General features: G+C 40.6%; 1 protein-coding gene across 2 annotated transcripts in view; it reads left to right on the forward strand.

The window, feature by feature from the left end:
- Positions 1-26,111, forward strand: part of IL13RA1 (interleukin 13 receptor subunit alpha 1) — a 78,028-nt gene that overhangs the window by 25,732 nt on the left and 26,185 nt on the right. For both annotated transcript variants that reach the window (XM_070784204.1, XM_070784205.1), the window contains exons 5-10: positions 807-994; positions 4,050-4,201; positions 10,083-10,130; positions 10,405-10,537; positions 14,255-14,351; positions 17,940-18,024. In XM_070784204.1, coding sequence (XP_070640305.1) covers positions 807-994; positions 4,050-4,201; positions 10,083-10,130; positions 10,405-10,537; positions 14,255-14,351; positions 17,940-18,024 — 703 coding nt within the window. The remainder of the gene's footprint in view (positions 1-806; positions 995-4,049; positions 4,202-10,082; positions 10,131-10,404; positions 10,538-14,254; positions 14,352-17,939; positions 18,025-26,111) is intronic.

The raw sequence follows: 26,111 nt of genomic DNA on the forward strand, positions 1-26,111 counted from the left end.
ATAGAGAATTCCAGAGGGTTTGCAAAGAAAGAAGTAACCGAATTTGGTGATAAGATATAAAAAAGAGGGGAGGGGTGATTTCAGAGGCTCTAATCTAATCAAGGAGCCCAGAGAAAAATGAGCTCTGGCTGATGGCAGTTGGGATGGTTAGAAAAAAAGGCAGTTTGTCCAAGAAGAGGGGACATCTGTCTTGGCTGTTGAATTTGAGGCAAGAGTGGAACTCTAAAGTGGAGCAGTTAGAAATCTGGGACTGGCTCCAAGGCAGTAGGTCAGGATTAGGAATCCTCAGTGCAGAAATTCTAGTTGAGGAGTGGAAGTGATAAATGGGCGAGTGGATGAGGGAGTAAGAAATAGAGAAGAATACACAGAGGGCTGAAGACTGGGTGTGAATTCTGTGAGAATAGAAGAAAGGAAAGGAACAAGCCAAGAGAACAAGGAAGGAGCAGACAGAGGGACTAGGGAAACTTGGAATTGAGCAGATAAGGCATTTTCAGGAAATATAAAATTTGTCCTCCTGGCCTCGTACTGTTTCCCATACAGAAGAGGAAAAAGAGTCAAGACTCCTATGGTTTCCATAGCTATTGAAAATACAATATTCATGAAAAAGGAACATTCATTTCTTCCTCAAGTGTGAAGTGGAGCCATGTTATAAAATAGGGCTTTAAAAAAAAAGCTACCCTGCCAAATTGCAAATATGGCTTTTCATGGATATCTTTAATCATTTAAAAACAAACAGACATCTGTATTTGTTTCTTGCATATGTGGTTAAAAAATAATGCAGAAGGTTATCTCATTTTATCTTGTAGGCACAACAGCCTGGGAAAAATTCTTCAGTGTGAAAACATCTACAGAGAAGGCCAACACATTGCTTGTTCCTTTAATCTGACTAAGGTGAAGGATTCCAGTTTTGAACAGCACAGCGTCCAAGTAATGGTTAAGGACAATGCAGGAAAAATCAGACCATCCTTCAATATAGTGCCTTTAACTTCTCATGGTAAGTTTTAGAAGTATTCCATGACAGTGTGGATGAAAGTGTTATGTCATCAATACGAATGATAAAAAAAATGATGATTTTGATTTGAAGATCTTCCCAGAAAAAAGGGACTATATTTATGTATATTTTTCTTTGTTCCTTGTTAAAGTAGCAAGCTTGTAAATTCTCATATTTCTTGTGCATATATGCCACATGCTTTATCCATATTTACTTATGCATATGCTGAGCCTTAGAGCAAGCAGTTAGTTGTAGAACTGAGATTGGAGCTCAGGTTCTCTGACTTTTTTAACAGTTTTAAATGTTTAGTTATTTATTTGACTTCACTGGGTCTTTGTCGAGGCATGCGGAGTCTTTGATGTTCATTGTGGCAGACGGGATCTTTAGTTACAGCATGTGGGATCTGGTTCCCTGACCAGGGATCAAACCCAGGCCCCCTGCATTGGGAACATAGAGTCTTAGCCACTGGAGCACCAGGGATGTTCCTCTCTGACTCTTAAGATCTATTCTCTTTTACTTACATTCCAGAGGATGATGCTGCAGAATAAATGTGATTTAATATAGTTCCTGAATAATCTGTCTCTTTGTTTAACAACAACAAAAAAGCTTAGACTGGAGATGGAGTGATCAGGATTGATATTCAAACTGTCTAACATTTTGAGTAACCCAGGCACGGATCAATGAGAACAACCAGTGCAGCTGAGTTTCGGCCCATTACAAAGAGCCCTCAACTTGAAAACAAAATACCTGCTTAAGGTCACTTTGGATATGGCATATACACTCTAATTTCCTCTTCATCTATAAAAGGGGGTACATAGTCCCTCTGGAACTCAGAGGATTGTTGTAAGGTCCAAATGATGTGACATATGTAAAGGCATTTTGTATATCTCTAAAGCAGAGTCATATGTGCTTAGTCACTCAGTCGTGTCTGACTCTTTTCAACCCCATGGACCATAGCCCACCAGGCTCCTCTGTCCATGGGGATTCTCCAGGCAAGAATACTGGAGTGGGTTGCCATGCCCTCCTCCAGGGGATCTTCCCAACCCAGGAATCGAACCCAGATCTCCTGCATTGCAGGCAGATTCTTTACTGCCTGAGTCACCAGGGAAGCCACATTATATTTACTTATTTGCTGTAGTATCACAACAGGGAGCTCTGATTCTAGCTAAAGTGGTACACAGAAAATTTACAAGCAAATAATCATGAATTGACAAAGGTTCCCAAGTCTGTGAGCAGAACACTATTTACTGGCCTTTCAGACAGTCGTGGAAGTGAATTCTAATGGTGCACCCAAGGCAGCTTAATTTGTAAGCCAGGGAGTGATGTTGAGGCAACTTGCCAAATGGGATCATTTGAAGCAAAGCCCTTCTCTCTCCTCCCCCTTGCTTGGAAGCATGTCCTCAATGGACCTTTTAAAGCTCATTTTGCTGCTCTTCTACCTAGAGATGAGTGGTGCTGTAAGAGATGAATGGGAGATTCTTGTTAGCCAGAAGAGGATGCTGTGAAGTTGTTTTCTGTTAATTGTCCACTCTCTTTTGTTGCTTGGTCTTAAGCATAATTGACTCCTGAAAAACTAAATTGACCAGGCTAATTTCTCTTTTTACTTTCTTTTAAATCATGGTTATGATTATATAACATTAAATATGCCATCTTAACCATTTTCAAGTGTACAGTTCAGTAGTGTTAAATATATTCACAGTGTTGTGCAGTAGATCTCTAGAACTCTCTCACTTTGTAAAACTGAAACTTCATGCCCATGAAATACTAATTCTCCCTCCCCCGGCCCCTGGTAACCACCTTCCTACTTTCTGTTTCTATGGCTTTGACTGCTTTAGATGCCTCTTATAAGTGGAATCATACAGTATTGGTCCTTTTGTAATGGACTTATTTCATTAGTATCATGTCCTCCAAGTTCATCCCTGTTGTTGTTTAGTCACTCAGTCATATCCGACTCTTTGTGACCCTATGGACTATAGCCTGCCAAGCTCCTCTGTCCATGAGATTTTCTAGAGTGGGTTGTCATGCCCTCCTCCAGGGGATCTTCCCAGCCCAGGGATCGAACTCACATCTCCTACATCTCCTGCATTGGCAGGTGGGTTCTTTACCACTGCACCACACGAGAAGCCCTTCATTCCTGTTGTAATCTATGACAAAACTATGCTGATGTTTTCATTGTGGTCTTTGATTGGCATAAATGAGCGCTGGCTGCGGGAACCCCTTGTACCTGATGCCCCTCAGTACCATCAGGAAGAGTCACGTCTGGACCCAAGCACTTCTTTACCCCACCCCCTTGTTGTAGCTAGATGTCTAGATTATACCCCAGCCATGCCCTAACCAGATGCAGGTCAGAATCTGCATCATCTGCCAGCCCGAAGATGTTCCTTAGATCTATTTTACTACGCAGTTTAAGCTTCCTACAAGGGACTTTCCTTCTGGTCCAGTGATCAGGACTCTGAGCTTCCACTGCAGAGGACCCAGGTTCAATCCCTGATCAGGGAAATAAGGTCCTGCATACTGTGTGGTGTGGCCAAAAACAAGAAAAAGAAACAAAGAAAAAAAAATAAGCTTCCTACATTAACTGTGATTAATCAGAAATTCTAGAACTGTATGTCTGATCATGTAAGGCCATTAAAAGCATCAGACCTATTTTGATTTACCTTTGTGACCTTCATTGTCTCTACGTATAAGTGCTGTGCCGTGTTTAGTCGCTCAGTCCTGTCCAGTTCTGTGCAACCCCATGGACTGTAGTCTGCCAGCTCCTCTGTCCATAGGGATTCCCCAGGCAAGAATGAGGATTTTCCCAACCCAGAGATCGAACCCAGGTCACCCACATTGCAGGTGGATTCTTTACCATCTGTGCCACAGGGAAGCCTAAGAATACTGGAGTGGGTAGCCTATCCCTTCTCCAGGGGAATGTCCTGACCCAGAAATCAAACCGGGCTGTCCTGCATTGCAGGCGGATTCTTAACCAGCTGAGCTATTAGGAAAGCTCATATGTGTATCTCATCAAAATTAACTCTGGAAATTAATTTGTATTCTTCTGTTTTTTGTCTTTCAGTGAAACCTGATCCTCCACATATTAAAAATCTCTCCTTCCAAAATGGTGACTTATATGTGCAGTGGACAAATCCACAGAATTTTCAAAGCAAATGCTTGTCTTATGAAGTAGAAGTCAATAACAGCCACGCTGAGACACATGATATTTTCTATGTAAGTTTTTTTTTTTAGATAGTTGTTATTTAGAAATTTTTCTTGCATTTCTTACAGTGTAATAAATTGAAATATCAATGAAAAATAGCTTATAGATTTGTCACCTGATGATAATGGTTTCTCTGAAACAGCGTGTGGTGGAAGGTTTGATGGTTTATGATAGTATTGCCTACAAGAGTTCAGGCATTCCTTAATGTATTTGCTGAAAAGTCTTTTTACTACATGTCTGTCGTGTACTACCAGGCACTATTTTACGTGCATGTGACACCTGATAAAAAAAAAAAAAAAAATTTGCCCATGAAGCTTACCTACTAAAAAATAAGGACATAAATGAGCAAACTAATTTCAGAGAATGAATGCTATGCAGAAATTTAAGTGGGGTAATGGCAGGGCCTGAGGGAATATTAGGTAGGGTAGGTATCCACAGTGATGAGATTTGAGATGAGACCAGAACAATGAGCAGGAGCTAGCCATTTGATGATCTGGAGGTGGAGGGGACAGCGTGGTCAAAGACTTAGGCAGGAATGAGCTTGGCATGTGTGAGAAACAGGAGACTGGCATGACCAAAACATAGTAGGAAGAGGTGTCTGAGCCTAGAGCCGAGATCAGATTATGTAGCTACTTAGAGGCTCCAGTATGGCTGTTCAGTTTTTTTGGAGTTTGTAGCAACTAGAGTAGTCAATACTGAGTAGTTAGTATTTTTTGGATAATCTACATTTATGCTCTTTAGAATCTAATACAAAACAAGCAGATTAGAGGTCCCTGTGGAGTAGGAAATGGCAACCCACTCCAGTAATCTTGCCTGGGGAATTCCATGGACAGAGGAGCCTGGCGGGCTACAGTCCATGGGGTCGCAAGGAGCTGGACTCCACTGAGCGACTGAGCATATACGCATGCATTGGAGCACTGGGCCTAACAGGGTGTGGCATAACCTCAGGGCTCAGTTGCATTGTTATGCTCTAGAACAGAGATCTCAAACTCAGACCTCAGACATTTTTGTTTGGACCACAAAACGAAGTGGGGTTTTGTTTGCTTGTCTATTACATTTGATTTTTCTGCCCAGATTGAAAACTGTGGTACCTGAGGGTATAGTTGCCATAAGGTGGCGCCTTAGGACCACTGGAACTGTGCCACTCACTTGTGTTACCTGCCTGGGCCCTGTGTCCATTTGAGTTTGAGAGGTTAGAAACCATGGGCTTTTACAGGAGTCCTGCATCTCACATGTGGGAAGATCCCTTGGTTCACTTGTTTTAGCTCGTCATGGGAATTTCGAAAACTAAAGTATTTTATTTACTAAAATAAGCCGCTGTTGACAGGCTGTAACTCTTGAGGGAGCAACCAGGTCCACAGCTGAGCAGAGCTCTTCTGGGCATTTGCAAATGAAAGCATTTGTTGAAGCAGAATAATCATTTTTCATCCCAGAAACCAGGGTCTCCAAATAATGCCACAAAAGGAAAAAGCAAAGGGCTTCCATGCGGGGAGGGGGTGAGGCTTGAATTTACAACTGAGTTATCAGAAAGCCAAATATGCTTGACTATTCCAGCCTTGACTGCTCTCTTCTGTCTGAAATCCAGAGACACATGCCACTTGCATTACTCACTTGGCACTAAATGATGTCCTGCTAGCTACCCATGATCTTGACTAAAAATATAAGCTCCTGTAAGGGGGAGGAGTTAGGTGGTGTTTACTTTGTACTGTTCTGGCTACTAATACCAGCTAATATGTATTAAGCAATTGCTGTGTATTAGCTATTTCAACTGGAGAAGGAAATGGCAACCCACTCCAGTATTCTTGCCTGGAGAATCCCAGGGATGGAGTAGCCTGGTGGGCTGCCACCTATGGGGTCGCACAGAGTCGGACGCGACTGAAGCGACACAGCAGCAGCAGCAACAGCAGCTATTTTAATAAGTACTTTATCTGAGTTGTCTCATTTAGTCCTCACAGTAACCCCAAGGATCTAGGCCTGTTACAGATAGGAAAACTTCAGTCTCAAAGATTATTCCTAAGGTCACATTTCTAGTAAGGGTTAGAATTCAAGATTTCAGCAAAAGTCTAACTCCAAAGCTTTTATTCTTAACCCCCTAGGGACCACCTCAGTACTTCCTCTTGCTAGTAATAGCCATCACTTATTGCTCATGATGTATTACAAATACAGTCTTCTATGTACTTCTTATAGAGTTGCTCATAGCAATCCATGAAATTGGTTCCTTTTTAACCTATGTTTTAGTGAGAAACAAGGCTCAAAGAGCAAGTTGAGTAACTTGCTACAGGCCACACAGCTAGTAAGTATGACTTCAGAGGTTGGTCTCCAGGTATTACATTTTAACCAAGAACACTGGGTATAAGACCATGTGTACAGTTGTCACTTAATAAATTCTTATTGGATTGTTACCTTTTTAAAAAAAAAAAAACTTCTGAACTGAAGAGAGCATATATACTGTGGAGTTTATCCATCAAAACCAGAACTGTAGTCAATTTGGAATTAACTCTGTTTATACACTTGAGTTTAATGTTCTGTATCTTAGCAGATGTTCACCAGCTGCTCCATCCCCTAGATTGTCATCAGCTTTTTGTGTGCACACTGCTTTTGAGCTCAGCTGGTTAGACCCTTTCTTGGTTCTTCTTGCAAGACTTTTTGAGGAGCTATTTGGCCTGGTGTTCTAGTTAAGAGGGGGAAGTAAACTGGAGCATGAGCTGGTGCCATCCATGGCTCTGGGTCAGGGGTCGCTTATGACAGAATCATAAAGCATGGAGTGACTTATCTTTGGGCATGCCCATTCCCGCCAGCTATCCACTTGGTAATCTGTGTCCTTGTTTCCCTTTTCTCACGGAAGTATCTGAGCAGCTGATAAACTACACAAGGAGATTTACATTTGAACAAGAGCCCAGAACCATCAATTTACACAACAGGCCTCTGACTCCATATGGCCAGCACTGGGGTACAGTAACCCCCGAGTAGCTTTTTCTCTGACCTTATATGAAGTATTGACAGGATGGCTCATCATCATTCAGTTGGCCTTTCACTCTTCACAAATGCTGGTAGGAACCATTCAGTGAATGACATTGAATGCCCCAAATCATAGCATGTGTTCTAGTCTTTGTCCCATGTTTAAACATCTCTGATAGAAGTTGACTATTTTTTCCATCTGTACTGAGGTATGATTGGCAAGTAAAAATTATATGTATTTAGGTTGTACAATATTATTTTAAGGTATACAAGGTTATAATAATCATATACATTGTGAGATGATTATCACAATCAAATTAACTCATTCATAACCTCACAGACTTAGCTTTTTCTGTGGTGAGAAAACAAGATCTCTCAGCAAATTTCAGGTATACAGTACAGTATTATTAACTGTAATCATCATGTGAAAGTTGCTCACTTGTGTCCAACTCTTTGCAACCCCATGGACTATATAGTCCATGGAATTATCCAGGTCAGAATACTGGAGTGGGTAGCCTTTCCCTTTCCCAGGGGATCTTCCCAACCCAGGGATTGAACCCAGGTCTCCTGCACTGCAGGTGGATTCTTCACTAGCTGAGCCACAACAGAAGCCCAAGTATACTGGAGTGGGTAGCCTATTCCTTCCCCAGCAGATCTTCCTGACCCAGGAACCGAACCAGGATCTACTGCATTGCAGGCAGATTCCTTACCAACTGAACTATCAGAGAAGCCCCATTAAATCCTCAGAATTCATAACTGAAAATTTGTACCCCTGACCAACATCTTTCCATTTTCCCCACTCCCCAGCCTCTGGCAATTACCATGCTGCACTGCGCCTCAGTAAATTTGACTTATTTGAATTCCATATACAAGTGAGATCATATAGTATTTGTCTTTCTCTGTCTAACTTATTTCACTTAACATAGTGCCCTGAGGTTTCTTCCATGTTGTCACAAATGGCAGGATTTCCTTGGGGTTGCTGAATCATATGATAGTTCTATTTTTAATTTTTTGAGAAACCTCCATACTGTTCCAAAGTGACTGCAACGGTTTATATTCCCACCAACAGTGCATGAGGGTTCCTTTTCTCTACACCCTCTCCAGCACTTGTTATCTCTTATCTTTTTGACGACAGCCATTCTGTTATCAACAGTGTAAGATGATTGTGGTTTTGATGTATATTTTGCTAATGATTAGTGTATATTTTATACACTAGTGTATATTAGTGATATTAGTGTATAATAGTGTATATTAGTGATGTTGAATGTCTTTTCATGGACCTGTTGCCAAAAGTAGACTATTGAAATGAAGCAAGAGACTTTCATGTGTTGATTTTGAAATATCTGCATTTTAGGAACTGGTTATTCTCTTTACATCATACAGCAAGTGACTTAAATTGTGTAGAGGAGAAATTTGCATTTTCTTTTGTTTTCTCTAACTCAGTCATTTAAAAACAATAATTTTGTTTAACGTTTTTATTTTTGGCTGTGCTGGGTCTTTGTTGCTGCATGGGCTTTCCTCTAGTTGCAGCAAACAGAGGCTAGTCTTTCTTGTGGTGTGCAGGCTTCTCATTACTGTGGATTCTCTTGTTGCAGAGCATGGGCTTTAGGGCACACGGGTTTCAATAGCTGTGGCACATAGGCTCAGTAGTTGCAGTCCCCAGGCTCTAGAGCTCAGGCCCAATAGTTGTGGCTCATGGGCTTAGTTGCACCCCAGCATGTGGGATCTTTTTGCACCAGGGATCGAACCCGTGTCTCCTGCATGACAGGTGGATTCTTTACCACTGAACCAGCAGGCAAGTCCTAACTCAGTCCTTTTTTGATATTTGATATGTTATTGGGCTTCCCAGGTAGTAGTGCTAGTGGTAAAGAATCTGCCTCCCAGTGCAGGAGGCGCAGTTTCAATCCCTGGGTCACGAAGATCCCCTGGAGAAAGAAATGACAACACACTCCGGTATTCTTTTCTGGAGAATCCCATGGACAGAGGAGCCTGGTTGGCTACAGCCCATGGGGTTGCAAAGAGTCGGACACGACTGAGCGTCTGAGCACGTATTCTCAACAAGGGAGCATATTTTTAAACTATGTATTGCTATGTAGTGTACTATAGAAAAATTGCAGAAGGCATTATGGACAGCTCAGTGATTCTTCACAAATGATTTGTCACTTACAAAACAGCTCCCCATAAGCTCAATCGTGACCTCTTTTGGTCACTACTTTCCCAAAGAGCACTTATTATCTGGACTTCGAATCCCACTAGTGCCACCTGAGAAGCCCTGTATTGGGATATAGCTGATGAACAATGTAGTGATAGTTTTAGGTGCACAGCAGAGTGACTCAGCCATACATATACACGTATCCATTCTCCCCCAAACTCCCCTCCCATCCGGGCTGCCACATAACATTGAGCAGAGTTCCCTGTGCTGTGCAGTAGGTCCTTGTTGGTTATCCTTTTTAAATATAACACTGTATACTTGTACATCCCAAACGTCCTAACTATCCCTTCCCCCAACCCTTCCCCCTGCTAACCATAAGTTCATCCTCTAAGTCTGTGAGTCTGTTTCTGTTTCATAAATAAATTCATTTGTATCATTTATTTTTTTAATTTTTATTTTTAAATGAAGGATTATCACTTTACAATGTTGTGTTGGTTTCTGCCATACAAAAACGTGAATCAGCTATAAGTGTACATATATCCCCTCATTTCTTTTTAGATTCCACACACAAGGGTTATCCTATGATATTTCCTCCCTCCATCTGACTTACTTCACTCAGTATGACAATCCTAGCACCATTTATTTTTTAAAAAACCTCCCTTTTTCCCACTATACCTGGTCTTCTATTAATGGTATAAAAAAAACTTGTTAAAAATGCTTAAATGATATAAAATATGGTCTTTAATTTCTTTTGAATTTATGTATTTTTTTATATTTTTGAGGTTGAAGAGGCCAAATGTCAGAATACAGAATTTGAAGGAAACCTAGAGGTCAGTGAATTCAACTTGAGCTATTTGGACTTAAACTCAATGGTAATTGGTGATGAGGCATATCCTAAATTTGAACTGCTTTAAGGAAAACAAAGTACTTTGTTCTATAGATTATTGCCAATTTTCTTTTTCATGAGTTAAAGTCAGATAATTTACATTGCAATACGAAGTCTTTGTCATATACAGAACTTGGCAGATAATTATATTTAGGATTCAGAAGCAGAGAAAGAGAATAAACTGGTAATATTCCTTGTGTTTTTATCTTGTATCTAAGGGTACAATTTGTTTCATGGTTCCTGGTGTTCTTCCTGATACTTTGAACACAGTCAGAATAAGAGTCAAAACAAATAAGTTATGCTATGAAGATGACAAACTCTGGAGTAATTGGAGTCAAGCGATGAGTATAGGTAAGAGAATGGGATTTCATTAAAATTTAAACCATTGATGCATGGAAACTAAATTGAGGCAGAAAACATTATGGGAAAGCACTGTTCTTCATTCTTGACATCAGCCAGAGAACACTCACAATTGAAATATACTTTCTGTTTAATTATTATCAAGTCACTCAGAGTTAATTTACATTATGCAGCTCTTTGAAAATTTGCCATCCAAATGATGTTATTCTCTCTTTTGTCCTGTTTCCATCTTTGCCAACAACCTGAACAAAACTATAGAAGGCAGGCATGATTAAATCTGCAGATTGTGCAGTGCTAGAGGACTATCCTATGTGCTGGTAACAGAATCAAGAGTATGACAATGACCTTGATGACATTTTATTGAAATAAACCTGTATCTGGGATTCCCTGATAGCTCAGTTGGTAAAGAATCCACCTACAGTGCAGGAGACCCTGATTCGATTCCTGGGTTGGGAAGATCCCCTGGGAAAGGGAAAGGCTACCCACTCCAGTATTCTGGCCTATAGAATTCCATGGACTGTATAGTCCTTGGGGTCACAAAGAATTGGACATGACTGAGTGACTTTCACACTTTCAGGTTTGAAAAAAAAAAGTTTCACTTATTAATTGCTAGAAGCAAGTATAGGATTGAAAAGACATGTGCCTTATGGATACATGTATTGTAGGGTGGGGGCTAGGGTTTTATTAAGCTCAAAGTGACTCAACATCAGACCCTTTAAATGTCTCCCAAAGGCATATATAATCATAGGCAGCAGTGATAGTACAGCATCCAGAATAAGGGAATGCTGCAGCGTGTGGCACAATGTCCTGGCCACATCTGAAGTGTGCAGTATTCCATCCTGGGCACCACATTGTAAGAGGTACATTAGGAGACTGGAATTTTTCCCTGAAAGCGTAATCAGGATGTTGAAGAATGTTAAAATTTGGGGAGGCACAGTTAATGAAGTAAGCCTAGGGAGTCATGTTTGCTGAATTCTAATATTTGAGGTAGTGTCAAGTAGAAGAGAGAATAGGCTGTCTTTTGTGTGTGTGTGTGTGGCTCTATGGGGCAAAACAGGACCAACTTAAGAACTTCCTAACAGCTACCTTGGAGAAGGCAATGGCACCCCACTCCAGTACTCTTGCCTGGAAAATCCCATGGACAGAGGAGCCTGGTAGGCTGCAGTCCATGGGGTCGCTAACAGTCGGACACGACTGAGCGACTTCACTGTCACTTTTCACTTTCATGCGTTGGAGAAGGAAATGGCACCCCACTCCAGTACTCTTGCCTGGAGAATCCCAGGGATGGGAAGCCTGGTGGGCTGCCGTCTATGGGGTCGCACAGAGTCGGATACAACTGAAGTGACTTAGCAGCAGCAGCAGCAGCAACAGCTACCTAACAATAAGAGAAACAGGCTATTGAAGTAATCAAGCCCTATTAATTGAGAGATTGAACAAGCTATATGCCAGGCTACATTATATTATTGCATAAGAAATAAGTGTCTTAAAAAATAGATATTCACTATCTCACAGTTTCCATGGCTCAGGAATCTGGGCACAACTTAGCTAGGTACCTCTGGCTCAAGTTCTCTCATAAGGTTCCAGTCAAGCTGTTGACTGGGACTGTGGTTCCATCTGAAGGCTTGACTGGTGCTGGAGAATCCACTTTCAAGATCACTTATATGGTCATTGCAAATCCTCATTTTCACACTGGCTGCTGGATGGAGGCTTTAGAAGGTTTCATTTTGTGCCTCCAAATGATATGTTCAAGTTGCAATTCCTCATGCATATGAATATGACCTTATTTGGAAATAGAATTTTTACAGATGTAATCAAGTTAAGAGGAGGCCATAAGGGCTAAGTGAAAAGTGAAAGTGTTAGTCTCTCAGTTGTGTTTGACTCTTTGTGACCCCATGGACTGTAGCCTGCCAGGCTTCTCAGTCCATGGAATTCTCCAGGCAAGAATACTGGAGTGAATTGCCATTCCCTTCTTCAGAGGCTTTTTGCTTTTCCTGACCCAGGGATCAAACCCAGGTCTCCTGCCTTGCAGGCAGATTCTTCACTATCTGAGCCACCAGGGAAGCCCTTAAGGGCTGAGAGCAGGTCCTAAATCCAGTGACTAGTATCCTTATCAGAAGAAGAGAGAATACACAGAAGCAGAGAAGGCCATGTGAAGATGAAGGCAGAGATTGGAGTGATGCAGCTACAAGCCAAGGAATGCCAAGGATTCTTGAGAGCCACCAGAAGCTAATATTTTGGCCTTCTGGCCACCAGAGCTATGAGAGAATATGTTTCTATTGTTTTGGGTCAACCAGTATATGGCGATTCTTTACAGCAGCTCTAGGAAACTAATACGGAGGTCTCTCTCAGTCCCTTACCACTTGAACCTCCCCACAGGGCTACCTTATGACATGGCAGCTGGCTTCCCCAAGTGAGTGGTCCAAGAAAGAAAGAGCATATGAGAGAACACCCAATATGAGAACCACAGCCCTTTATAACCTCGTCTCGGAAGGGACATTCCATCACTGTTGTGGTTCACACATTTAGTCTGCTGCTGCTGCTAAATCACTTCAGTCGTGTCTGACTCTGTGCGACCCCATAGATGGCAGCCCACCAGGCTCCCCCATCCCTGGGATTCTCCAGGCAAGAACACTGGAGTGGGTTGCCATTTCCTTCTCCAATGCATGAAAGTGAAAAGTGAAAGTGAAGTCGCTCAGTTGTGTTCAACTCTTAGTGACCCCATGCACTGCAGCCTACCAGGCTCCTCCATCCATGGGATTTTCCAAGCAAGAGTACTGGAGTGGGTTACCACTGCCTTCTCTGACACATTTAGTCTAGCCCACCCTAAAGGGGAGAGAATTACACAAGGGTGTGAATATCAGGAGGCAAGGATCATTTAGAGTCATCTTAGAGGCTGCCTAACACAATGCTAGGCCCTGATGATGCTTTCCAGATGTTCATGCCCTCATGGAAAAGATGAGGATATAAATAGACATATGCCATTCTAAGTGTTAAGTGTAGCAAGGCAGTTAATGAAAGGATTTGGAATTGGACAGTGCTGGGTTTTAGGCTTGACTCCATTACTTATTAAACCCTCTGGACAAGCCATTAAACCTTTCTCAGCCTTATACCTCTCATCTGTATAAATGGGAAATAATATTATCTATCTCTAGAACTTCCCTGGTGGCTCAGCAGTAAAGAATCCACCTGCCAGTGCAGGAGATGTGAGTTTGATCCCTGGATTGGGAAGATCCTCTGGAGGAAGAAATGGCAACCCAGTCCAGTATTCTTGCCTGGAGAATTCCTTGGGACAGAGGCGCCTGGTGGGCTGCAGTCCATGGGGTCACAGAAGAGTTGGACACTACTTAGCAACTAAAACAATGACAACAATAATGCTAAATAACCAATAAAACAAGATAATTGGTGTTAATGAGATGACATATTTTAAAAATATAACTTCTTTGTTAATAGTGTCTAAAACCAATTAAGATATCCTGGTTTCAGATAATCCTTAAGGTGCTTATTCATCCATGGAATTTTAGAGTAGGACTCCCCCCTCCCCACTAGTAACATAACAAAAGACAAGAGAATTGAAGAATTTAGGGGAATATGTTGGTGTAGAGGGCAGAAATAGCTGTAATCTCGTTAGTCTAATATAACAAGATTGCTTAGTTTATTTCTCAAAAGGTTTTATTTCTCATGTCTTTCTGTTTGCTTTCCATTTTCCAGGTCAGAAGGCCAATCAGACATTTTACATAACCACATTACTCATCATTCCAGTCATCGTTGCAGCCGCAGTCATTGTCCTTCTGCTGTATTTGAAAAGGTAAGGCAGCTGCTCAGGCAGGCTTTCTGCTAGCCTGGCTACTATTCTTTGTGGGTGTGTTTGATGTCTTCCCAGTGTGTTGGCAGCATTTTGGCTATACCTGGCTTTTGGTAGGATGGCGTGGCAAGTATTACTGTGCCCATTTTCTAGTGAGCAAAGTGTTAGTCTTCCAAGGTGCTGCTCAGGCAGCGCTCTGTTTGTACAGTTTTAGAATGTTGATAAGACTTACGTTCACTCAACTCCCTAAAACACCTAATTTGTCAACCGTTAGTTGCTAGCTCTTAAGTTTTAGAAGTGGAGATCATTACCAATTAAATGACTTGTCTAATGTGAAGGCGAAATGAGTTGCTACTTAATGCTATAGGATAAAGTACTTCAAGTTCTAAGACATGATACTCATTCTTGGAGAATTTTTTACTTTCTTGATTTCATCATAGGGACTAGTCTGGTGCTATTATTTGCTCTTTCAGGAAAATACCTAAAGTTGGAATAAGTTTACTAAGCTGGTTCTAGAATCAATATTTTATCATTATTTCAGTATTCTTTAAACATGCATGTGTTGAGTGCCTATTTATGTGCCAGCTCAGTTCAGTTCAGTTGCTCAGTTATGTCTGACTCTTTGTGACACTATGGACTGCAGCACGCCAGGCTTCCCTGTCCATCACCAACTCCCAGACCTTGCTCAAACTCATGTCCATTGAGTCGGTGATACCATCCAACCATCTCATCTTCTGTCATCCCCTTCTCCTCCTGCCTTCAATCTTTCCCAGCATCAGGGTCTTTTCCAATGAGTTAGTTCTTCACATCAGGTGGCCAAATTATTAGAGTTTCAGCTTCAGCATCAGTCCTTCCAATGAATATTCAGGACTGATTTCCTTTAGGATTGACTGGTTGGATCTCCTTGCAGTCCAAGGGACTCTCAAGAGTCTTCTCCAGCAGCACATTTTGGAAGCATCAATTCTTTGGTGCTCAACTCTCACGTCCATACTTGACTACTGGAAAAACCATAGCTTTGACTAGATGGACCTTTGTCAGCATTATGTGCCAGGCACTCTTCTAATTGCTAGAGCTGTGGTGCTGAACAGGACAAAATCCCTACCTATGGGTTCACATAGTGAGTAGTAAAGTTATAGAGTTGGGCTGGGGAGAAAGGCTAGGAAGTGATATGAGGCTACTCTTACATGGAATGCCAGGGAAGGCCTCTCTGAGAAAGTGACATTTGAAGACAGACTTAAAGGAGTTAGCCAGTCAGATATTCAAAGAAAAAACATTCTAGGCCAAAAGAACAGCAAGTGCAAAGGTCCTGAGGCTGGAATGAGCTTAGTGTGTCTTGTTAGAGGAGAGCATACAAGGGGGGAGAACAAGAGGATATGAGGCAGGAGAGGCTGGCAAGACCAGATCATGTAGGCTGTGGCATGGAATTGAGATGTTATCCTAAGCATGATGGGAAAATATTAGAGAGTTTTAAGCAGGAGAGGGATGTGATTGGATTGACTGTCATAAAGGATCGTTGTATTGTTGAGTGAAGACTTGACTTGGACAAGAGTAAAAAGCAGATAGACCAGTTGAGAAACATTGTAGTGCTTGGGTGGAAAGATGAGAATAGTGTAGGCCAGGAGGTTTGCAATGAAGGTAGTAAGAAATATTCTGATGCAGGATGTATTTTGTGGAGAAGGCAATGGCACCCCACTCCAGTACTCTTGCCTGGAAAACCCCATGGATGAAGGAGCCTGGTAGGCTGTAGTCCATGGGGTCGCTAAGTCGGCCACGACTGAGCAACTTCACTTTCACTTTTCAATTTCATGCATTGGAGAAGGAAATGGCAACCCACTCCAGTGTTCTTGCCTGGAGAATCCCAGGGACGAGGGAGCCTGGTGGGTTGCCGTCTATGGGGTTGCGCAGAGTCGGCCATGACTGAAGTGACTTAGCAGCAGCAGCAGGATGTATTTTGAAGATGAAATTAATAATAGCACTTGCTGATGGCTGCTTGTTTTTGGAGGTTGTAGGAGTAATTGAGGATTCAAGGGATAACTCTTAGATTTTTGGCTTCAGCACCTGAGTGAATATTGCAGCCTTTTACTGAGATGGGGAAGATTGGGAGGAGATCTGACTTTAGGGAAAAGGTGAGAACTTCAGTTTTGAACATGATAAGTTTGGAATGCCTATTAAATATCCAGGTAGAGATGCTGAATCATTACCTGTATACATGAGTATACAGGAGTTTAAAGAAGAGGTTTGGGCCAGAGTTAGAAATTTGGGAGTCCTCAGCATATAAATAGATTTAAAGCCCTAAGACCAGAAGAGAGTGCTCATAAAGTGAGGGAGATAAAGAGGGCAAAACACTGAACCCTAGGACACATCAATATTTAGAGACCTAGGAGATGAGGTAGGTGCACCAGAGGGTACTGTTGGATTGGCCAAAAAGTTCGTTTGGGTTTTTCCACACCATCTTACAGAGAAACCTGAATGAACTTTTGGGCCAATGTAATACTATCAGATGCAAAAACAGAATTCAGACAAAACGGTAATTCAAAAAGATACATGCACTGCTATGTTCATAACAGCACTCTTTACAATAGCCAAGACATGGAGACAACCTAAATATCCATTGACAGAGAAAGGGATAAAGAACATGTAGCATATTTATACAGTGGAATATTACTCAGCTGTTAAACAATGAAATAATGCCATTTGCAGCAACATTGATGCAGTGGGAGATTATCATTTGTCATATGATATCACTTATTGTGGACTCTAAACTGTGACACAAATGGACTTATTTGTGAAACAGAAACAGAATCACAGACATAGAGAATAGACTGATGGTTGCAAGGGGGAGGGGTGTGGGGGAAGGGACGGATTGGGAATTAGCAGATGCAAACAATTATGTATAGAATGGACAAATAATAAGGTCCTACTGTACAGCATAGGGAACTATATTCAGTATCCTGTGGTAAACCATAGTGGAAAAGAATATACGTTTATATGTATAACTAAGTCACTTTGCTGTACAGAACTAATTAACACAACATTGTAAATCAACTATACTTCAATTAGAAAAATTGAAAAAAAATTTAAAATAGAAGACGAATTAGAAAAAGAAAAGAAAAATTAAAGAGGAATGTCCCCTGTTCTCAGATTTTTTTTAAAAAAATTATAAACAGCAGGCTCCCATGTGATCTGTGATAAGTAAAACACCATTATTATTTAAATGATAGGGTATAACACACACACACACAGGCCCACACACACAATTATAACTATGTGAGGTGATGGATATGTTAATTACCTTGATTGTGATGATCTTTTCACAATGTACACCTACATAAAACTCACTTTGTACACCTCAGATTTATACAATTTTTGTTTGTCAAGTATACCTCAATAAAGCTGGAAAACCCACACTTGATACTCTTGAGACATTGATTTCTCAGCGTGCTTTAGAAATTTCTTCACAACTGCATTATCACTAAAGATGACTTGCGTACCATGTCTTTTGTCTAAGCCCTCTTTTAATATGGCTGTATTTAAGAAGAACATTTCTATGGACTGGAAGATTTGATCAGAAATGTCCCTGTTTTCTTAAAGGCTCAAGATCATTATATTCCCTCCAATTCCTGATCCTGGCAAGATTTTTAAAGAAATGTTTGGAGACCAGAATGATGATACCCTGGTAAGTACTGACTATATGGGGTATAAAATTGATTTTTTGAGGGGAGGCTATAGGATTAAAAAATTTTTTTTTGGTAAAATATACATAACATAAAATTTACCATTTTAACCAGTTTTAAATATCAGGTCAATGACATTAAGTACATTTACAATGTTGTTGGACCATCCTCAACCATCCTCACTATTTCCAGAATGTTATCATCATCCTAAACAGAAACTGTACCTGGTAAACAATAATTCTCCATTCCCCTCAACACCTGACAACCTCTAATTCTGCTTTCTGTCTCTATGAAGTTGCCTAGTCTAGGTACCTAATATAAATGGAATCCTACAATATTTGGCCTTTTGTGTCTGACTTCTTTCACTTAGCATAATGTTTTCAAGGTTCATCCATGTTGTAGCATGGGTCAGAATTTCATTTCAAAATTGGTTATTTTAAAGTACATTTGGTCTAAAAGATTAAAGAACTGATTTAAAATGCTGTATCTCAGGCCAAACATAATATTTAAGAAATCCCCAGAATACTTCACCCAGTTTGTATTGCTGGGCTTCATTCTCTCTCTGGGGAAGAGAATGTATTTGATCCAAACATGCAGGGGGAAGAGCCTCCTTTATGAAACTAAACTGATAGGTAGGTCTTCTGACTCTTGGATAATCTTTCAAATTTAATTTCGGGAAATATAAACATAAGATAAACAGTCAAAGGGCTTCCCTCATGGCTCCATGATAAAGAATCTGCCTGCAATGCAGGAGACACAGGAGATGCGAGTTTGATCCCTAGGTCAGGACAATCCCCTGGAGGAGGAAATGGCAACCCACTCCATTATTCTTGCCTGGAGAATCCCATGAACAGAGGAGCCTGGTGAGCTATAGTCCTTGGGGTTGCAAAGAGTCACACATGACTGAGCTACTGAGTACACATGCATGCAAACAGTTGAGTTCGATTTTATTCATGCTATTGCCTGAAAAGCTGGCCTCAGAAGACACGGAACTAGAGCAACCTCTTACCCCCCGAACTGTTAGAGTTAGGTGGCTACAGATACTCCTGCTGGAATTTATGGCTGGGAGAGCTAAGACCTTGTGGGAACAAAAGAGTTTGTGGTTTCTCTGATAAATACATTCACCCAAATAAGATAATAAAGACACTAAATAAAATAAATATCAATATTATTGTATGTATCTTAAAGTAATCATTTCAGGCATAAGACACTTAATTCAGGGAAATAGTAGAACATAGTAGATAATAGCTTGTGCTCTGGAGTCAGATTGTCTGGATTCGGATCTCTGCTGTGTCATGTACCATCTATTTGACCTTAGGTAACTTCCTTAACCTCCCTGTGTCTCAGTTTTCACACTTGTAAAGTGAAGGTAATAATAGGTGGCACTAGCAGTAAAGAACCTGCCTGCCAGTGCAGGAGACATAAGAGATGTGGGTTCGATCCCTGGGTTGGAAAGATCCCCTGGAGGAGGGTATGGCTATCCACTCCAGTATTCTTGCATGGAGAATTCCATGGACAGAGGAGCCTGTCAAGTTACAGTCCACAGAGTTGCAAAGAGTCGGACATGACTGAAGCAGTTTATCATGCATAATGTTGTTATGTGGATTAAATTAATACATAGAAACTCCTTAGTGTGCCTGGAAATTACTTTATAGGTGCTTAGTAAATATTAGTGCTTGGTGCTTCACAGGTGGCTCAGTGGTAAAAGAATCTGCCTGCAATGCAGGAGACCTGGCTTCGTTCCCTGGGTCGGGAAGATCCCCTAGAGGAGGGCATGGCAACCCTGTCCAAAATTCTTTCCAGGATAATCCCATGGACAAAGGAGCCTGGTAGGCTACAGTTCATGGAGTTGCAAGAGTCAGACATGACTATTGTATTAACTTTTTAGTTAACAACTAAACAACCACAACAAATGTTAGTGCTTAGTATTACTACTGATAATACTTTCCATTTCTCTTTAATGCCCGAACAGTTCTTATAATAACGGGTGGTTCACAGTGGCAGTGATGCTATGTGGCTAGGGAAGGAAGGCACAGAGGCTCGCATGCTGGATCTTTTTCACCAAATCAGGGTCATAGACAGTGGGTAACTCTGCTATATAGGGCACCACTAGGCAGGGAGATCCAGAAGTCAGCTGCCTAATGAAGGACTCATATATTGTGACCGAGGTGGCTGTGGCAACCACTGGTTCTTCACCTTTGAGTCACAGTTGACTGGAATGCTTATAAGAATATAGAATCCTGGGCCCTGTTTCAAGAAGTTCGAACTCACTGGTCTGGGATGGTTCCCAGGAATCTGCATACTTAACAGGAGCCCAACAGTGATGCCTCTCCTGGCAAGATCATTCACAGACCACACTTTGAAAATCACTGTTACCGATATTTTCCTTAGGATTACCCCTGTGTCTTCATTTTACCAGCTGCTGTGATAGATGCTGGAGGCTAAGAATTGTGCAAGTATTCTAATAACACCTGTAACCAGCGACTGGCAGTCTCCCATGTGTACACAGTGTATTCAGTGCTCCATCTTCACACCCACCCTGTGGTGTCAGTGCTCTTAGTAGCATTTTGTAGATGAGGAATTGGAGCCTCAGTGAGGTTAGATAACTTTACTGTAGTCACACAGCAAGGAAATAATAAGGTGGGATTTGACCAAGAAGTGTCTGATTCTAGAGTTCTCTCTTTCCACCATGCTGCAGGGCCTTTTGTAAGACAGGATGTTTGTCCTCAAGAGCCTCACAGTCTCCTTAGAGTTCTGTGTGGTAGAAATACTGGGTTGGGATAGAGGAGTTCCCAGAAATAGATTTGGAGTCACATTTTGGTTGGTCTCTATGAGAAGGTAATAGGAATATCATTCTTTGGGGTTTTGTTTGTTTGCTTGTTTGTTTTTAAGTTTATTTATTTTAATTAGAGGCTAATTACTTTACAATATTGTATTGGTTTTGCCATACATCAACATGAATCCTTTTCATTGGCATGGCCAATGATGCTGATGCTGGGAAAGATTGAAGGCAGGAGAAGGGGACGACAGAGGATGAGATGGTTGGATGGCATCACTGACTCAATGGAAATGAGTTTGAGCAAGCTCCAGGAGTTGGTGATGGACAGGGAAGCCTGGCATGCTGCACTCCATGGGGTCGCAAAGAGTCAGACACAACTGAGTGACTGAACTGACTGGCCTGGCCAAAAAGTTTGTTCAGGTTTTTCTGTAAGATGGAATGGAAAACCCTAATGAACTTTTTGGCCAACCTAAATAGTTAAAATTGGAGTAGAGTTGATTACAATGTTGTGTTAGTTTCAGGTGTACAGCACAGTGATTCAGTTATACATATACATGTATCTATTCTTTTTCAAATTATTTTCCCATTTAGGTTGTTAGGTAATATTGAGCAGAATTCCCTGTGCTATATGGTAGGTCCTTGTTGGTTATCCATTTTAAATATATCAATAGCGGTGTGTACACATCAATCCCAAACTCCCCAGTCTATCCCTTTCCCCTACCCTCCCTGCCCCTGGTAACCATAAATCTATTCTGTAAGTTTGTGCTCTATTTCTGTTCTATAAATAAGCTCATTTGTATCATTTTTTTTAGATTCTGTGTATAAGCAATATCATACAATATTTGTCTTTGTCTGACTTACTCCCAGACAATCTCTAGGTCCATCTAAGTTGCAAATGGCATTCTTTTTAATGGCCAAGTAGTACTCCATTGTATAAATATACCACATCTTTTTTATCCGTTCCCCTGTCAATGGACATTTAGGCTGCTTCCATGTCTTAGCTACTGTAAACAGTGCTTCAGTGAACACTGGGGTGCATATATCCTTTTGGACCATGGTTTTCTCCAGATATATGCCCAGCAGTGGGATTTCTGGATCATATGGTAGCTCTCTTTTTAACTTCTTAAAGAATATCCATACTGTTCTCCATAGTGGCAGTACCAATTTACATTCCCACCAATGGTGTAGGAGGGTTCCCTTGTCTCCACACCTATCATTCTGACAACAACCTGAAGGGAATGAATTAGAGACAGGAAGTGCTATCACAGTTGCTAACTGATAATGTAGTCCTGAATTTGTCCCATAGATGTTTTGTTTGGCCAGTGTAGTGTATTTAAAAATTTTCAATTTGGGATCTTAAGCAGGGCATGGACTACCAATTCATCTCAGGCCCTACCATTCCCAATTCCCACTGTGGTTTCACACATTGACCTAACATGCTAGACCCCTGAAAGGCATTTGAGTTTGCTACCACTCTTAGCAGAATGAAGACAGGCAAAGTGCCATGACACAAATGCCCAATGTCTGTGAAAACGTGTTTGGACTCATTGATATATATGAGACATACAACCAAAGATATATGAATTTCCAGCTTATTAAATTTCTAAAAAGTGCTAATATCCAGTGTTAACAAATGGATGGGGGACTGGTACTCTTCACACACCACTGGTGGGCCTGTAAAATGCCCTTCTTTCCGGAGAGCAACCCAATAAAATGTAATCAGAATCATCTTCAATCTTATAATTATGTCTTCAGGAATTTATTTTAGGAAAATAATCCAACAATGACATAAGGATGGCCAATGCAGATTTTGTTTCTAACACAAAAAATTAGAAGCCAAGGAAACATCAACAGTCAAGAATAAGTTTTTTAACAAGTTAGGTTTTCAAAGCATTTAGTGTCCTAACAAAATACTTACGACATAAGTATAAAAAACGTATCATAAATGTGTAGTGTCTTACAATCCTAATTTTTATAAAAATTCATCAATATATACATAGAACAATGAGTGGAAGGAAATAGGTCAAAATAATCATCTCTGGGCAGAAAGATTGTGGATAATTGATATTATTTTGTCTCTCCATGTTTCTGAAATTTCCAAATTGCCTGTAATGAGCATGTATTACTTTTATAATAAAAAGAAACTCCATACAAGTCATTAAGGGAAAAGCGAATATCATGGTCATCCAAGCCTGTGTGAGATAATAGGGATTCGAACTTAGGTGGTAGCAGAGGCGATTGATGCAAAAGACATTATTAAAGGGAACTCATTATGACTCAGTGACTCTGTGTGGGTGATGAAAGGTGGTGAGAGTAAAAAATAATTTCAGGGTTTCAAGTCTGGGTGATAGAGTGAATGATGATAACATTGACAGCAAAATCAAATCAATTATCTTTCTCAGAGATGGGAAAATTGCTTTTTTTCAATTTGCTGTCTAGAGGGTAACATGTTGTCCCGATGAGGCAGATAATTCTATAATTTGGTGAGGCGGATACACTGACAAGATGGAGCACTAAAAGCATAAGATGTTTTTGTTTGTGGTGGCTGCAGACCATTAAATAAGATCAGTGTTTAAAACTAAAAATATAATAAAAGTGCCAGGCAGGGGAAAGGATCATAGAACAAACCTCCATGTTTGCTTTTTAACTGGATGACTAATCTACTTTCTCTACATGACAATAATCCTCACAAACTGAACTGCATATACTAGCGGAAAGACTGTCATTTTACTTCTAGAACCATTGAATTAGGAAATGAATAATTACAGCATGAACATTGCCCGAGAGGTCATCTAATGAGGTATATGTTTACATGTTTCGTTGCCTTTAATTATAAATTTTCAAAACTCTAGGTTCTGGTCCAGGCCCTCACTTTTAAGATGGAGACACTGGGGGCCGTGGAGAAATTTCTTAAGGACTATCACATAGACAGATAATTCCAGAACCTGCACTAAAAGTCACTGTAGCCCAAAGTGACCAGCTTCTAATCCCAAGAAATAATCCTTTCTAAACACTTTCTTCTTCCATGCTGTGCCATCAGTAGTGGTACTTAAAATGTATTTAGGTGTGGCTACCAATAAATTAAATCTTCTGTATAGTTTTCCTTAAGGTTTCTAGTGTTTTGACAATGTTTTGTTTATCGCTGTAGTAACATTTTGGCCAACAGCATTTTTTCCTGTTGCTTTGCTGTTTTCCCTTTCTTTGTGACTAATTGGGCCACTGGCCATATTTGGGGGTGGGTGCTTTGCAGAGGGAATTGCTTTTCTTCTGCATCTGCATTTCTTTTCATCCCTAAAATATTATCTATTCTTCCCCTGCTTCTTGGAAACCAATTTTATTTTCAGTCCTGTGCCAGTTTTGAATTCCTGATTAGAAAACAGCCTTTTTAACTTGAAGTTGACTTCCAAGTACTGCTGAATTTTTTTAAACTTCAGTATGTATCTTTAAAAGCTAAGATCGCTTCTTAAATAGCCAAAATAGCATGGCCTCACTTTAAAAATGATTATGGCCTTAATATCGTCTAATACGGGCTTACCAGGTAGCACTAGTGGTAAAGAATCCGCCTGCCAATGCAGGAGACATAAGAGATGCAGGTTCGATCCCTGGGTTGAGAAGATCCCTCGGAGAAGGAAATAGCTACTCAGTCCAGTATTCTGCATTGGAGAAGGAAATGGCAACCCACTCCAGTGTTCTTGCCTGGAGAATCCCAGGGACAGGGGAGCCTGGTGGGCTGCCGTCTGTGGGGCTGCACAGAGTCGCACACGACTGAAGCGACTTAGCCAGTATTCTTGCCTAGAGAATCCCATGGACAGAAGAGTGGGCTACAGTCCATAGTGTCGCAAAGAGTCAGACACAACTGAAGCGACTTAGCATGCATGCACATCATCTAATGCTCAGTCCATATTTCAATCTTTCCAGCTGTCCCAGGTATCAGGAGACAGATAATATCCAGTTGTCCACCCATAGTGAGGCTAAGATCGACCACTGTTGCTTGATTCAATAATCTCACTAGTGGTTGTGAAATGATGATGATTTTTCTCATCTATCATTTAATCTACATTTCTAAGCTGACAGTTTCCTATAAGCACTGCTCTCAATTATCAGCTAGGCTCCTTTTAATTGTTCTGGAATTCAGTTTCTGCTAGAAAGGGAGGAAATGTATTTAATTCTTTCCCTTTAATTATCAATTTTTAAAGTGAGGGTTTGAATTGATAACCACCTCAACTGATATCAAATTAGTCCCCTCCATACCACATTCAGCTAGTTCTTTTTAAGCTACAGTGATTTGAAGGCATGGGGATTTATGATTCATATTGTGCAATTTTCTGTTGTGAATGTTGCTCTGAAAAAGACAGAGGCACGTAATCCATTGACTTTCACATACAAGTCCAGTGTTTTGTGTGATGCTAAGGTGCATGAAGCCCACTTCACCCCTGTGGATAGTTCACTGCAGGAAATAACTAAATCTTGAAAGCACTCTTCAATTGAGACTTGATGTTCCATTATTCTACGACTTTTATTTCTTTCTTTAAAAAATAATAGTTACATACATGTTATTTTTCTAGGATGACTACCAACTAAAAACTACTTGTGTTCACCACCCAAACACCTGTTATATTTTCACCTAGGATGTTTTTCATCTTTGGCCATTATTCTGTTGTTGATTATCTTATTTAAAAAATCAATCGGGTAAGAATTGAGTTGTGGACTGTAATTTTGTGGATTTAGGTTTTTTCTACAAGTAATTTCAAAATTAGACTGACATATAATTGGATAATAAGCCAGAGCTTTTGCTTTTGTCCCTTTAACCTTATGTGAACATATTCGCAGACATAGTGCTCAAAGGCCCTGTTGCTGATGATGGGTAAAAATGAGAGTAATAAAAGTTTCAGGAATAAAAAAAGGCAATTAAAAAATTAATGTATTTTTAGAAGCCATTTCTGCTGCAGTGTGCAGATTGCTTTTTTCCTGTCCAACACAGTTTAAGCATTGAGTCTAATGAGCAGAAACCAATGAAAATGTAATATTCAGGTTACTTTTTTTTTTAATTAAAATCATTTTTACTGTCATCCCTTGGTATCTGTGGGGATTGGCTTTAGGACCCCCTCAAATACCAAAATTCATGGATGTTCAAGTCCCTCATATAAAATGGTGTAGTATTTGCACATAACCTATGAATATCCTCTGGAGGACTCACTGCACTTTTACCGGTAAATGGAAAAATAGTAACAAAAATAGTAATAACAGTTCATATTTATTGAACTTTTGCTCTGTGTCAGAAACTTGTCCAAGTCTTTCCTTCATTAATTT

Source organism: Bos indicus, chromosome X, assembly GCF_029378745.1.
Source record: "Bos indicus isolate NIAB-ARS_2022 breed Sahiwal x Tharparkar chromosome X, NIAB-ARS_B.indTharparkar_mat_pri_1.0, whole genome shotgun sequence".
Classification (NCBI taxonomy): Eukaryota; Metazoa; Chordata; class Mammalia; order Artiodactyla; family Bovidae; genus Bos; species Bos indicus.